General features: G+C 44.4%; 1 protein-coding gene across 1 annotated transcript in view; it reads left to right on the top strand.

Moving 5' to 3' along the window:
• The window catches only part of LOC306704085 (ras-associated and pleckstrin homology domains-containing protein 1-like), a gene marked incomplete at its 3' end in the record, with an annotated part of 36,442 nt that extends 25,406 nt beyond the window's left edge, over positions 1-11,036 (top strand). Inside the window, exons 3-10 of the mRNA XM_079170296.1 lie at positions 2,800-2,943; positions 3,037-3,145; positions 3,251-3,390; positions 3,555-3,821; positions 4,068-4,220; positions 4,343-4,522; positions 9,906-9,980; positions 11,031-11,036. Coding sequence (XP_079026422.1) covers positions 2,800-2,943; positions 3,037-3,145; positions 3,251-3,390; positions 3,555-3,821; positions 4,068-4,220; positions 4,343-4,522; positions 9,906-9,980; positions 11,031-11,036 — 1,074 coding nt within the window. The remainder of the gene's footprint in view (positions 1-2,799; positions 2,944-3,036; positions 3,146-3,250; positions 3,391-3,554; positions 3,822-4,067; positions 4,221-4,342; positions 4,523-9,905; positions 9,981-11,030) is intronic.
• Positions 11,037-15,000: the final 3,964 nt, after the last annotated feature.

Raw genomic sequence — 15,000 nt, 5'->3', positions numbered from 1 at the left:
CATTTTGAAACTCAATGAAGTCAGACCCCTGAGTCTTTGTCCTGGTGACGTTCTGCTCGTGAACACAGATGACGGAGTTGGAAGCATCACACTTCTCGATTCGATCAATCATCAGTATGAAAATATAGATCCGTGCAGCTCATAACTTTCACGCCGTCTCAGATTTTGCTCAAATTGAACCGATCAATGATTGATCATCAAATAATCAAATATCATGACATTTGTGTATCAGTGTTTGCACAGAGCGGTCATTGTCAGAGATGAAACTCCATCTGAGGAGGAAGTTCAGATTCACACGTCAAGTGAATCTTCTTCTCATTCAGATTTTTGCCTGCGAAGAAAAAAAAGGTTCATTTGTTGGCCGGCATCGAACCGTCGAACCAAGACGGCAGATTGTTGTACAAGAGCGCAGCTGTGACACACACACACACACACACACACACACACACACACACTCTCGCCCTATCCTCCAGTCTAAATGACAGACCATGCTAACCACAGGGATCTAATTGTAGCGCCGCTCCTCAGCGTGTGTGTGTGTGTGTGTGTGTGTGTGTGTGTGTGTGTGTGTGTGTGTGTGTGTGTGTGTGTGTGTGTGTGTGTGTGTGTGTGTGTGTGTGTGTGTGTGTGTGTGTGTGTGTGTGTGTGTGTGTTTTTCAATGTGTTTGTATGTGGGTGACATTCTGCTCTCTAATCTTGTGTGTGTGTTGGCTAGCAGTCTCTCCCCAGAGAGGGACGGGACGACAAAAACGGCTACCCAGGAATAGCACGCCGTGCCCTGGGCAATACTCTGGGGTCGGCTGGGTGGGGACCTGGAGGAGGTGAGGAGAGAAGGGAGTAGAGAACGGAAGAGGAGGAGGAGGAGAGGGAACTGGAGCACACGGGAGGGAGGTGACATGGGAGAGGAATGAAGGAGGGGAGGAGATTGATTAAATGATTGATGCTGTAGTAGCAGCTGTGCTCTTATATCTTAATATGAAGATTATTGTTGATTTATACGCAGAGAAAAAAGGAGGTTTGATGTACCTTTTGTCACACATGGAGATATTTTACAGTAATGAATCCAGCGACACAAGAAAACTCTGAAAATGCTTTTTTGTTTCATTAAAGAAATAGTTTGACATTTTGGGAAATACACTAAAGACTGTAAGCATGGTCTCACAACAAGCCTGCTTCTGTCCGAAGGTTTAAATACATCCTCATGGTGATGACACACACAGTCCAGCATTATAAGCCCACTTAAAACCATAATTTGATGTTTGTTCACTTCACTTTCGGTGCAGGGAGGCACTTGTTTTTGTTGCCTTTCGGAGAGAGAGAGAGCTAAGCTAGCAGCTCTTCTGTGTCTAGTCTTCATGCTCAGTGCGATGCAGAGCGTCACGACAGTTGAGTTCAGTTATGGCTTCACCGTTTATTCATACGGTCAAACCAGGACAAGCGCTACACTTTCAGTAGAATTCACTTCCAGAAGCTTTTACTTTGATAAATCATGTGTTCCATCATCATCATCATCATCATCATCATCATCATCGTGATGCAGTGAAAAACAGTTCCTACTGGTTGTCAACACAGAAGAATTCAACTGCTGCTGTGTGTCTTAGATCTGTATTCCAGCTTCAGCCGCCACTTATTTTCATAAGTGTGTGTGTGTGTGTGTGTGTGTGTGTGTGTGTGTGTGTGTGTGTGTGTGTGTGTGTGTGTGTGTGTGTGTGTGTGTGTGTGTGTGTGTGTGTGTGTGTGTGTGTGTGTGTGTGTGTGTGTGTGTGTGTGTGTGTGTCTCAGTGAAGGATCATCATTGCTGTCGTTAATCACAGCAACACTTCAAAAGTGTGTTGACTTGTTCTCAGTGTAGTTGCATAAACAGTTTACACACACACACACACACACACACACACACACACACACACACACACACAGAGTCTTAATCTCTCGTAACCTTTCCCCTGAATGTTCCTTGTCATGTTTTTTGTATTTGTGATTATAATTTGTTTAGATTGTGAACACTCTGTCTTTGGATTCCTTGAGTCTGTTAAAATCAGGATTTTTAAGTGTTTTATAGTTGTAAAAATGTTGTTAAACGTTATTCTTTGCTCAGTATAAAACCGATTGGGCAGCAACATTTCTGAAACATGCAGAATGACACACGGTGAAGACAAAAGGTTCCTCGTAGGTAGCTGCAGCTCTACCGTCAACTGGGGATCATGGATATTGATAAGTTTTCGATATTTGTTTTTACTTGTACGGTGGACCGACGTCTCTGCCGGCTCTTATTTCTGTCCCTGGCTTCTAAAAAAAGTACTTAAAATGCTTTAAAATCATACGAAGCCTGACGTCTGATTCACAGAATACATCTGGACTTTGTCTCTTTAAACTGTTGAATTCCTGCTTCTGTCCATCTATTGCAGTTCAATGACTCTCACCAGCTGCGATCGGTCACAAACGAGCTTTTATTGTCATCTTTGACTGGTTTTTTATTGCAGCTTTCAAGTGTGCGCCAAGAAGCTTCAGGAAGTCCTCTGATGTGGATCGTTTTGGTCCCGGTGTTGTCAAGATGTTGTGACTTTTTAACTTTCTTTCTCCTTGCTGCTTGTGATGATTGCGATCCATGGAGGTGACGCGCCTTTTTCTGCTGTTTACGTCAGAGAGAGACAAAGAAAGAATGTGGATTTAGAATGTAACACGACTGGCTGTGGTGTAGTGCAGGCTGTCGGCCACTAGGTGGAGCTGAGAGATCACAGCACAAGAACTAAGCAGAAACTCTTTCCCTTTGTCTTCCCTCTCTCTGTCCCCTCCTTTTAGATGGATCAGCTGTCGGACGAGGAGGTGGAGGTCAGGGGGGACGGGGAGGAGGAAGAGGAGGACAGCGACAAGGAGGACCAGGACCTGGATAAGATGTTTGGAGCCTGGCTGGGAGAGCTGGACAAACTCACGCAGGTACACAAAGTAAGGGAGGCCCACCGCTGATCTGCATGAACCACAGAGCTTTCCCCCCCTGTTGCCATGCAGAAGTTGTAATATGGTGTGTGTCTGTTTCAGAGTCTGGATGACAGCCGCCCGGAGCAACCCCCTCAGCAGAAAGCTCCCCTCAGACAAGAGACCAACATGGCCAACTTCTCCTACAGATTCTCCATCTACAACATCAACGGTCAGACGCCGTTTTGATTGACGTTTCCTCTCCTGCTCTGTCTCGGTCTCTCTCTCTCTCTCTCTCCACGTCTCACACGCGTTTTGGTGTCTCTTGTGTCTGCAGAGGCGTTGAATCAGGGCGAGAACGTGGACCTGGACGCTCTCATGGCGGACCTCTGCTCCATCGAACAGGAGCTCAGCACCGTCAACGCCAAGCCCAACAGCATCGGCAGCATGGCTCGCCTGGGGTTGACCGACACCAAGGTACACGTGTGCACATATCTATGGCATATTCACCACCCCTCAAAATTCCATATCTGACGAGGCAAATATGAAGAATTAAGCTTTGGGTTTTGGAGTTTTTTTGGCTATGATCACCCGCCCTAGTTCTCACTGAGTCTACACGCGCTCCTTCTCTCCGTCTCCAGGTCCGTCAGAAGCCTCCAGCCGGGCGCAGTAGCCGGCAGCAGCAGCCAGCAGCAGCAGCAGCAGCAGGAGGCAGCGGCGGTGGCGGTGGTGGCGGCAGTGGCAGCAACAGTGTTAGCGGTGGAGGGGGCAGCAGCGGGGCGAGCAGCAGCAGCAGCAGCGCTAGAGCGTCCCCTGCTGGCACTGTCAGAGCTCCCGCCGGGCATCCTGGGAGAGCGGCACTGGCTTCCAACTTCAGTCTTGACGACATCACCGCCCAGCTGGAGAAGGTGTGTTTTGGGACATTCCTTCTCCTTGTATCCATCATTCATTACTCTCATCCCTCAATAACTCCTGCTTTATAAAAATAAGGCAGAGTGCTGCGGCCTTCAAGATGAAATCGTGGCTAAAAATGTTGCTGATGTTGCTATCGTATGCTGAAGCTTTTTTCTAAAACCATCCGTGCCCATTTGTGTTTATTTGTTTTGACGTTTGTGCCCAACCTTGACCCTCCCGACCCTCTGCTCCCCCACCAGGCGTCTCTCAGCATGGACGAAGCCGCTCGTCAGACCTCCTCACACTCCCTTAGCTCCGCCTCCTCCTATACGTCGGCCACGATGCGACGGCCCGGGTCGTCTCAGCGTCAGCACCGACGCACGGGATCCGTCGGCACGGTCAGCGAACACGAGGTAGACGAAGCAGTTTATGAATAAAAATAAACCCTCACCCTCTATCTATAATCAATTTTTATACGACTTTCAACCTTCGGGAGTCTGCACCTGACCTCTGACCTTTTCTTTCTCCTCTTTAGGCTCGTTCAATCGTTCACTCCTCCCGCTCCTCCGTCACCTCGGCGTCCGGCGTCTCTGTTAACTCCGCCTCCTCCATGGACTCGTTGGACAGCGTCCTTCGCTCCGATGAACCGGACGGTCAGCAGCCCTCGGTGCTGCCCTCAGCTGCCGGAGCCGGTCAGGGTCATCCCCACACGGAGGTACATGCCCAGTGTTTTATGAGTTTGGCTGTTCCTCACCTCGCTTCTTTCAGACATCTATGATGAACAGGTTATGCTTCATCTTAAATATGTTTAGGGTTAGAATGCAGCGGACTGAGGCACCGTAAGAGTAAATCATTCGCTCGATCGGCACCATGTTGGAAGGAAACCTCTGTAACAATCAGACTAAACTGTTTCTGAGAAAACATAAGAACCCCCAACAAAGATCAGTCTGTACCCGCACTTTTACGTTCTCTCAGTGGCCAGTTTATTAGGTACACCTGGCTAAAACTGATGCAGTCTAACATATGAAGGCTATAACTTCAAAAAGGTGTTGATTCAACCGTATGATCAAATTGGAGGATGTAGTTTGAGACATTTTAGTTATTTGGCCTACTCTCATTGATATGAATGGGATGGACAAAATAATAGAAACCCCTCTCGTACAGGATTCATCGCATAGTACAGTGCTGTTCTGCTAAATGATGCTCCTACAAGACACATTAGCTCATCTTGTCTATGGTTAGCTAGCTAAAGTGGTCACTAACCACAGCAAACGAGATGGATTATTGATGAATCCATCAGTTCACTGACAGACAACAGCTCAACACTTCCAATATGGCCGCCTTCTGGCCAGGGGGTGATTCTCCCGCCTAGCTCGGCGCTAGCTTCACGCGTCAGGTGTTTAGCATCCGGGGCTGATGGTGTTTCAACTGAACCTCACTAGAACCCGTCCCTCTCACTGGGATTACGATGAGTCTGCTACGGTTTCAAGCAGATTACGAAGAGATTAAGCGCTTCAGATGATCACTGCATTGATAATACAGGAAGCATTATGAGCATACATGCAGTTGTATTATTTAGAATGCGGGACTCAAAGGGTGAGAATGCATCACATCTACTTTACTACCTGAACACGCATCAATAAAAGCAGATGTTCACTGCTTCACTAGATTTGTATTCAGGCTGGAATATTAGAAGACATCGTTTAAAGTGGTAAACTTTATGCAAATGATGAGCGATGACGACACCGATATGCAAATGAGCATATGGCTTCATCTGATAACTTATGGAGCTAGTGCTAGCTATTCTCATTGCTTCCTGTTTTGGTTGTAAATAAAGCTTTCATATTGGCAGACAAAACTGCACAGTGAAAGTGAACCTTTGTTCTATATTGATCCTATTTGAAATATGTCAATACATTATACAGGGATTTAATTTGATCCCACTGAAAAATTATCATCTTTACACTTTAGATTTATACAGAAAGCAACAGAAACCAGAAAACAAGGCTCATTGGGAACCAATCTAAACGCAGATGGTGTCATCGTTCCATAACCATTAAATTGTGCATCAACATTTACTTCATAATGATAAGTTAAAGCAAAAAGCTTGTCTACTGCCACTTTAAAGATTTAAAACCAGAGTATTGTAAAATATTACTTGTTAATTATTAATTACTGTGTTCAGGAACAGGTCTCCTCCAGCAGTCCACACTTTCTTGAGATTTTATTTTCTGTGGTGTAAGTGTAAGTGTAAGTGTTTGCTGCTGCAGTGGTTTGTGTTGGTTTGTTCTACTGCCGGCTCTTTCTGCTGCTTCAGGCTGTTTCTTCGGTTCCTTTAAGATCAAAAGACGCTCCGTTCTTCTGTCCCAGAAGACGCTGATAAGAAAAGCTCGCTCATAATCTTCCCTGAATTACCTGAGTAGTCAGATGAGAACACTTCGCTTCTTGGCTTGCAAAAACATGCGAGCAGAATGAAAAGCCAAAAAGAGCTCGTAACAGTTTTTACTGTTCTTTTCCCATTTCACAAGGGAACTTTAGTTTTTTTAGTATTTATACCTCAATCCCTCCTTTGTCTCTGACCCTGGTGGCTGCTGACGGCATTGAACCCAAAGCCTCGTTGCTCAACACAAACAAGAAAACTCAAATGAGCTGCGCTGCAAACACAAACCCTGCTCCGTGAGAAGGAAAGTGGGTTGCTGCTCCAAATTCATCCAGTGCGCACACGGACACTACAGCACATCTGAGAAGGGAATGAATCAAATTATAATAATGAGATGAGAGGCCAGAGTGAGTCAGCAAATGACCGTAGAGGATGACAAGCAGCGAGAGGAAGGAGATGATGGAGACTAACGGAGTGAAGCAAAGAGTGACACAGAGACAGGCAAGGGAAGGACAGAGGGAACAAAAAGGGAAGGAGAGAGGGAACAAAAAGAGGAGGAGAGAGGAAACAAAAAGGGAAGGAGAGAGGGAACAAAAAGGGAAGGAGAGAGGGAACAAAAAGAGGAGGAGAGAGGAAACAAAAAGGGAAGGAGAGAGGGAACAAAAAGGGAAGGAGAGAGGGAACAAAAAGAGGAGGAGAGAGGAAACAAAAAGGGAAGGAGAGAGGGAACAAAAAGGGAAGGAGAGAGGGAACAAAAAGAGGAGGAGAGAGGAAACAAAAAGGGAAGGAGAGAGGGAACAAAAAGGGAAGGAGAGAGGGAACAAAAAGGGAAGGAGAGAGGGAACAAAAAGGGAAGGAAAGAGGGAACAAAAAGAGGAGGAGAGAGGAAACAAAAAGGGAAGGAGAGAGGGAACAAAAAGGGAAGGAGAGAGGGAACAAAAAGAGGAGGAGAGAGGAAACAAAAGGAGAAGGAGAAAGGAAATATAAAGAGAAGGAGAGAGGAAACAAAAGGAGAAGGAGAAAGGAAATATAAAGAGAAGGAGAGAGGAAACAAAAAGAGGAGAAAGGGAACAAAAAGAGGACAGAGGAAACAAAAAGAGAAGGAGAGAGGAAACAAAAAGAGGAGAAAGGGAACAAAAAGAGAAGGACAGAGGAAACAAAAGGAGAAGGAGAGAGGAAACAAAAAGAGAAGGAGAGAGGAAACAAGAAGAGAAGGAGAGAGGAAACAAAAGGAGGAGAGAGGAAACAAGAAGAGAAGGAGAGAGGAAACAAAAAGAGAAGGATTAGAGGAAACAAGAAGAGAAGGAGAGAGGAAACAAAAAGAGAAGGATTAGAGGAAACAAGAAGAGGAGAGAGGAAACAAAAAGAGAAGGAGAGAGGAAACAAAAAGAGAAGGAGAGAGGAAACAAAAAGAGAAGGAGAGAGGAAACAAAAAGAGAAGGATTAGAGGAAACAAGAAGAGAAGGAGAGAGGAAACAAAAAGAGAAGGATTAGAGTGTATTTTGCCCAGAGCTGCTCCCACGAGTCCAGCTCATTAGAAACTGGGACTACTGAGGCTTAAAGTCTTTTTCCTCCGTTACACACTCACTCTGTGTCTTTTAAAGGGCAGGAACAACAAATCAGAATTGATCATCAGAGTAGCGCTGCGTCACGAAACACTTGAAATGGGACTGAGGAGGTCATAGTTTTTGGGGCCACGCTGCTTGTCACTGACATGCTCATGGTGTAAGAGGGTTGGGGCACAAGGTCCAGTTCCCATTTAAACCATTGGTCGTCCATCTGGACCGTTCTGGGGAACAGGCGTGAGGGTTGGACTGCCGGCCGCCGTCTTTGTCACTTACTGGGTGGCGCAGAGGTTGGAACGAGCGAGCGCCACGGTGAGAGCAGAAGTGTGCAAGTTCAAGTAGGCTGCAAGTTCAGATTAGAACCCGAATCCTGACCTGCAGGTTAAATTAGACGCAGCAGAAACTGAATTAGAGCATTTTGATTGCACACAATTTAAAATTACTGTCAGACTTACACACAATGCTGCAAAAAGAACCACAAAATCTGTGTTTATTACACAAGAAGATACACACATACACCAACAAAGTCTTCCTGTATAGAATATAGCAGCTCTCTGTTCTTATTAATGTGTCCTAGAGGGGATCAGCACACACGCGCACCCACACACACACACACACACACACACACACACACACACACACACACACACACACACACACACACACACTTAGATAACGTTGGTCAAATCTTAGCCAAAGGAAAAAGCTGGCTGTAATCGTGCGCATGCACGTGTGTTTGACCTAAATATTATTTTTAATCTGTGGTTATCAAGAGAGAACTAATGCTTTCTATAAAATGGTTTCTAGAGATTGAAACGTGCACACACACACACACACACACACACACACACACACACAACACAAAATCACGAGATTATTAAAGATTTGTCTGAAATAAATAAATACAAATCTGATCAGAAAATCAATCTGGAGTTGGTCTTGAAGGGAAACGTTTCTCTCTCTTTGCTGCTCAGTGTCTCCGTGGCTCTGATGCTGGATCCCAGTGTGTCCGGTGGGAACCTGCTCCGGGTGAACCGGTGACTCACAGCACTGCTCATGTGCATGTGTGACGTGGGATTATATAAAACTCACCCAGCCACAGTTTTATCTCATGCCTGTGGAATTCACCTTGTCAGGAAATATGATTAATCTAGTCAATAATGTAACTAATGAATAATGAATAGAAATGTGTCTGGTGTCCTGCTGGCCTGCAGTTACAATCCTGCGTGTGTGTGTGTGTGTGTGTGTGTGTGTGTGTGTGTGTGTGTGTGTGTGGGTGTGGGGGGGGGGGGGGGGGGGGGGTGTGGTTGTGTTTATGCCCAGCAGCACTGACTGTATATTTATTTCTATTTGAATTATTTGACCTAACAGCTGTCTGGTCCACTTCAGTTTGTAGTCTCCAGTGTTACCATACGCTGGTTGCATCAGTGTCTACTTTTTAAAAAGGGATATTTTTACATTTGATTCCATGGCAGTTCAGGGGTTAATTAAAACTCCTTAAACACTAATTTAACAGCTAGCTGTGTCTTTCTATAGTGTGTGATTCCATTTAGTATTTTGGAGTACGGTCTTTCCAGTCGGCTGTCCCACCTCAGCTCCTCACAGGTTCCGCTCCCTTTCATCAAGTTAGGATTTTCTGGATCCAGTAAGTGACACATGTTGCAGCGCGGAGCGAGCAGCCCGGACTCGCGGCTGATCAATGGAAGTGCACAGCTGGTTTGTCTGCATTGAGCTTTGTTATTGAGCCCAAATAGCTGAAATGAAGCAAACGCAGAGTTTATGGAAGTTTTTAAAAAATTTAAAAATTTTAAAAATATAAATCGGGAAAAATAAAGAAAAGGGAGTTCACGAAGCTAAATAAAAGCTCTGCATCACAAAATGTTCTTCTTCAGGCTGTTTCCATCGTGATCTTAGTCTGGGAGGAAACCAGCTCTGAATGACTTTATGTGCCTGTTGGTTAAACATGTTTTAACGTTTCCTCTCCCTCCCAGCGTTCCTACACCACGACTGTAATGTGTTGATGCAGCAGCTCTCCTCCACAGGTTTCTGTTTCTGCTTCACCACACGGCTTTCTGCTAAACTGCCACATCCAGTCAATCAAGCACCAGATTACTTCACCAGGACTCTCTCTGTCTCTCTCTCTCTCTTTAAAGCACTCCTATCTGGACAGGGAAACCTCTCTGATTCTGAGAAACATAGCAGGGAAACCCTCCCACCTGCTGACCAAGGTGACGCCCCATTCCCTTCTGCACGCCCCCCCCCCCCCCCCCCTTTGTATCTCCATGCATGACGCAAGAATCAGGCGTTTTTCCCGGCATGCACGTGAACTTCTTTCCACCTTCCTCTTTTGCTATATCCTCCTTGAGTGTTGTGTGTTTGTGTGTGTGTGTGTGTGTGTGTTGGTGAAATGCACAGTGCCGTGTGGCTGCAGTATGCTGGTGTGTAATCCCAAAGCTTTACAGAGAGCGGCGATACAACGTGGGGTCCCCATGCAATATCAATAACAATAATAATGACAACACATTTAAACACGTGTGAACAAAATGAGTCAAAAACTAAATGTAGAAACCTTTTGTGGAGCACCAAGTCATCACATTACGTAAGGCTTCATGTTAAGCTTCAAGCCCGAAAGCTTCACTTAGTTGTCCGAAATGGAAAATGTAGGCCTATTAAAAAATGTCAAATGTCTTTGTTATTGACCTATAAAGTGGTTATTTGCATAAAAACACACCATTCAAATGACAAGGACTTAAATGATTGTATGCTTTGTTAAATATCTTTTGGGGGCGTTATCAGGGATCACGACTGGAACGCATTAACGCTGATCTGCTGATCCTAGAATATGGACTCCTCACAAAGATCACTTTTATTGCGTAAGACATTCCACTTCCCCAAACACAGAGTTCACTTGTCCCCAGGAAAGCGTTAATGCTGAGTCTTGCATTATGCTTTACATATGGAATATACATGCTTTGCGGCACAAAAGTAGATCTAAAACATGCAGTTTTTATGTTTGAGTCCTGACAGATTTATGCTTCAGTGTTGAGTTACTAAACGAACATTTGGTTTAAAGTGTAATAATGAAATATGGTCATCAAATGCAGAAAAGACCATCTAATGAATACCGTTACAGACAGGAACATTAGTCATCTCTTCTCACCGTGATGAGCCTTCAGTCTGTAAAGCTTTGTGACTATCTGACCGTTGCCGTGTTCACCTGAGTGTTCCTCTCTTCGTCTTTCTGCATCTCTCACAGCATCTCGTTGGTTCTTGTTCAGTGGTGACAGACTTTCAGTCAAATCTGCAGCCGGAGTGCAGAGGCCATTTTTTATTTTTTTTATTTTTTGGAAGCATGAAGGTTTGCTTTAAGACTGAGCAGAGGCATGACTCTGTGTGCACTGTGTGTGATATGTGACTGTGGCTGAAGAGTCTTACAAGGATGCGATCACACAGGACTCATTCTCAATGCAGAGGCAAACGTTCTGCTGGATTGACATTTGTGTGGTTTGATACTCAATCACAAAGGCCCAACTGATCTGTTGAACAATGTATTTGTAACACCTGATTGGACAATACAGAGAACCTGTAGAACGGTCCCATTGAACGTCTTCAAGCTGCTGGCAAACATCTTGTGTGATCGTGCTGTAAGGCTGCTTCAACAACGCTGTCTGCTTGTTGTGAGGTGTTCGGGAAGATGATGTTGGAATGTGAGTTAACAGGTAAGTGTGAGAGGCAGCGCTTCTGTGTCTGCGTTCATCTTCTGAAATCAGCTGAATCAGGAAACCATCCGAAAAAACCTTTCCTCCTCTCAGGAGAATCACAACCCATCGTTTCTAATTTGGTAGTAAAATCGATGCACTATTTCTCAGACTCTGCTTTCTGTGATGGAGAACCTTGACTCCTATTCCGTGATGGGTTTTTTATTTTTGTAAACTGCATTTTTGGGCCCAAAGGGAGGTGTAACTACGTTGTACAGTTGGACACAGTTTGCTGGATACCAGTGAATTATTTTTGTCTCAAAACGTTCAGGTTCAGTGTGTGGAGTTTTCCATGTGTTTGCTTGCAACGTGTAGTTTGCAGCGTGTAGTTTGCAGCGTGTAGTTTTTTACTGTGTCGTTTGTAGCGTGTACTTTGTAGCATTTAGTTTGCAGTGTGCAACATGCAGTGTGTAGTTTTCAGCATCTACCTTGAAGCGTCTAGTTTGTAGTGTTTAATTTGTAGCGTGCAGTTTGTAGCATGCCGTTTGAAGTATCTTCTTGCAGTGTGCAAGGTGCAATATAGGTTGTAGTGTGTAGTTGTTACTGTAGCATTTCATTTGCAGTGTACAACGTGCAGTGTATAAGTTGCAGTGGGCACTTTGTTGTTCTGAAGCAGCCTTGGTTTGTTCTGTTTGGTAATGAGTGTTTGGAGCTCAGCCAGCTGCTGTAATGGAGTCTAGTAGATAAACCTGGTGCTAGCTGACGCCAATCAATGGGAGTAATGGGACGAGCTAATTGTTGGTGGTGGAGATCAGCTCTTCCTCAGCTCTGCTCGATGTCGCAATTTTAAAGAGGTTTAATCGAAATATGTCATTTCAGTTCATCATCTCTGAGGCCACATGACACAATGTACATCAATGTCCTCTTGATAACATGTGACGTCCTGTTCATTAGAGTCTCTGCTGCTCTTCAGCTAAACCTGTAGGCTTCTTTATGGCTAAAGGCACAGTTTGATTTATCCGTGTGTGTGTGTGTGTGTGTGTGGTGGGGGGGGGGGGGGCATTAGATAGAGAGTAAGTAAGCAGGCTTTATTCTGATTGGATCAGCAATGTAATGATTTGATTGGATGACGAAGTAGATGAGGCAGTTTGATTGGATGTTAGAGGAATGTGCCAGTTCTGCAGCAGGGATAATCTTCTTTGGGGCAGAAAGAGGGTGATTCCCTGCAGAATCATGTATACACACACGTGCAGTACACACACACACACACACACACACACACGTGCAGTACACACACACACACACAGCGGCTGGCTGGCAATGGGCTGTCTCGTTTGGAGGTCTTGGCTTTTGCTGTCTGTGTAATGGCAGCCTGTCTACTTATAAATCTGCTCATTTTATCAACCTGCGGAGAGAAAAAAGTATCTTTCCAAACCTCTGGGGGTAAAATTAGAGTTTTGGATCAAAAGCAGAGCCAGCAGGCTTCTGTTTTTAAAGCTCATAGTTTGATATAATCCTGTAGTGATCGTTGTTCTCTGCAGACCTTTCCCCACAGATGCTCCACCGGATTGAACCGCATTTGATTTTTAGTAACGGTGCAATTCTGGCTCCAGACATTAGTCTAGGCCCAGCGGGTCCAAATGAACGTTTAAGATGCATTTATTTCAGAGCAGCTGCCGTTGGCTTCAAATCCAGCTTTTACAGCTACAGAGCTAAGATGGCCCCGTCTTATCGTCTCTCAGCTTCCTTCCTGCAGTAATTTGGACTTCAATGATTCTCGGTAGAAAGTGCTCTGAAAAAAAAAACAGCTTTTGCTTTAAATTGTGGTCTCAGATTAGAGGGGCCCCTGAGATTCCAGGCAGATTACGGGGCCCCAGTCTAATTCCTGCAGCAGTGATTTGGTTAAGGGTGTAATAATCATGCACTCGACTTCCAGAGCACAGATGCGTGCAAGTGTGCAAATATTTGCGCTGTATGTGAGGCTGTTGGCATGCAATTGTGTGTGTGTGTGTGTGTGTGTGTGTGTGTGTGTGTGTGTGTGTGTGTGTGTGTGTGTGTGTGTGTGTGTGTGTGTGTGTGTGTGTGTGTGTGTGTGTGTGTGTGTGTGTGTGTGTGTGTGTGTGTGTGTGTAGTTCTGCATACAGCATACACTTTCTGTGTCAGTGGTACTCTGCCTCAGCAATAAGTGCAATCCACCCACACATTTTCTCGATCACACACACACACACTGCTGGCCCACTTCTGCTGCCTCTCGATAAGTCGCATCAGTCCGCTCCGTCTTGAGCCTACGGCGGCTCAGGAGGGACACACTCCTTATAAACTTCAAAGGCGAGCGGGATGTTTCCTGGGCAGGATCTATATTTAGTGGCTCTATAATGTAGGTCAACTGAATATCTATGACACGGGAGAGAAAACGTTTATGCTGGAAGGTGTGTGTGTGTGTGTGTGTGTGTGTGTGTGTGTGTGTGTGTGTGTGTGTGTGTGTGTGTGTGTGTGTGTGTGTGTGTGTGTGTGTGTGTGTGTGTGTGTGTGTGTGTGTGTGTGTGTGTGTGTGTGTGTGTGTGGCAGGGGGGGTTACAGAAGGAAAAAAATTGTGTTTTTTTTTGCGAACGAAAATCCAAAATAATAAAGACAGATTTGGGCTTAATGGATGAATTAAAGGATTTTCATATATAAATGGGTTTAATTGGTTTTCTGAAGGGATAGAAGGATTTTTTAACTGAAATTAAATTTCAAATTAATGAATTATCTTACAATCTCACTAATGTACTTTAATCGTAACACCATTAATGGTAAATTCATAATATTTAAAGTGTCTGGATTTGGTTTCTTTGTGATGGAGGCTCTAGATTTGGGAGATTGATTCAACTCTTACAGTTACAGGTGTGGAAATCAAACATTAAGACCTGATGAAGAGGTTAAAGACATGGGGGGGGGGGGGCACTAATGGTTCTGATTGGCTGTGATGATGAAGATGATGATGATGATGATGATAGCTGACAGTCCTTAGCCAGCAGCTTCAGGCTTGTAATATTCTGTTGATAAGGAATTATGAACGCTGACTGACTTAATGTAGAATATGGTGTCAGTCAGCATTAAAACGCGTCACAGAATAATGTTATATGACTGACGGGTGTTTTAGCTTTTCACGGCTATTATCTCGTTCACATTGTAACTGTTTAATAAATATTTTTAGACGTCATTATCCGACAGTTACTCCTTCAGTTCAAATGTTAAAAGGCCCCAACGGATAATGTGTTGTGTAATATATGTTGTTAAATTGAATCCTCTCGTCTACTTTTTGTCTATATTTTGAGGTGTATTTAAGCTCAAACAGGTGTTATGTAAATCTAATGGCTGCGCTGGAATAGCTGCTAATTGACAATGCTATAGATTTATGTATAATGTCTAAAAAACGACTTTTTTATTTTTACTCTTTTCAATGTCCTCCATTATGAATGCTTACAGCGTTCTGTACGTACATATATTTAGTTTGTTTATATTTTTGGTGACACTTGCTATGATGCATTATAAACATGTTCATAATGCT

This window comes from Pholis gunnellus, assembly GCF_910591455.1.
Source record: "Pholis gunnellus genome assembly, chromosome: 12".
In the NCBI taxonomy this organism is placed as follows: domain Eukaryota; kingdom Metazoa; phylum Chordata; class Actinopteri; order Perciformes; family Pholidae; genus Pholis; species Pholis gunnellus.
This window is presented reverse-complemented; position numbering and strand designations above follow the sequence as displayed.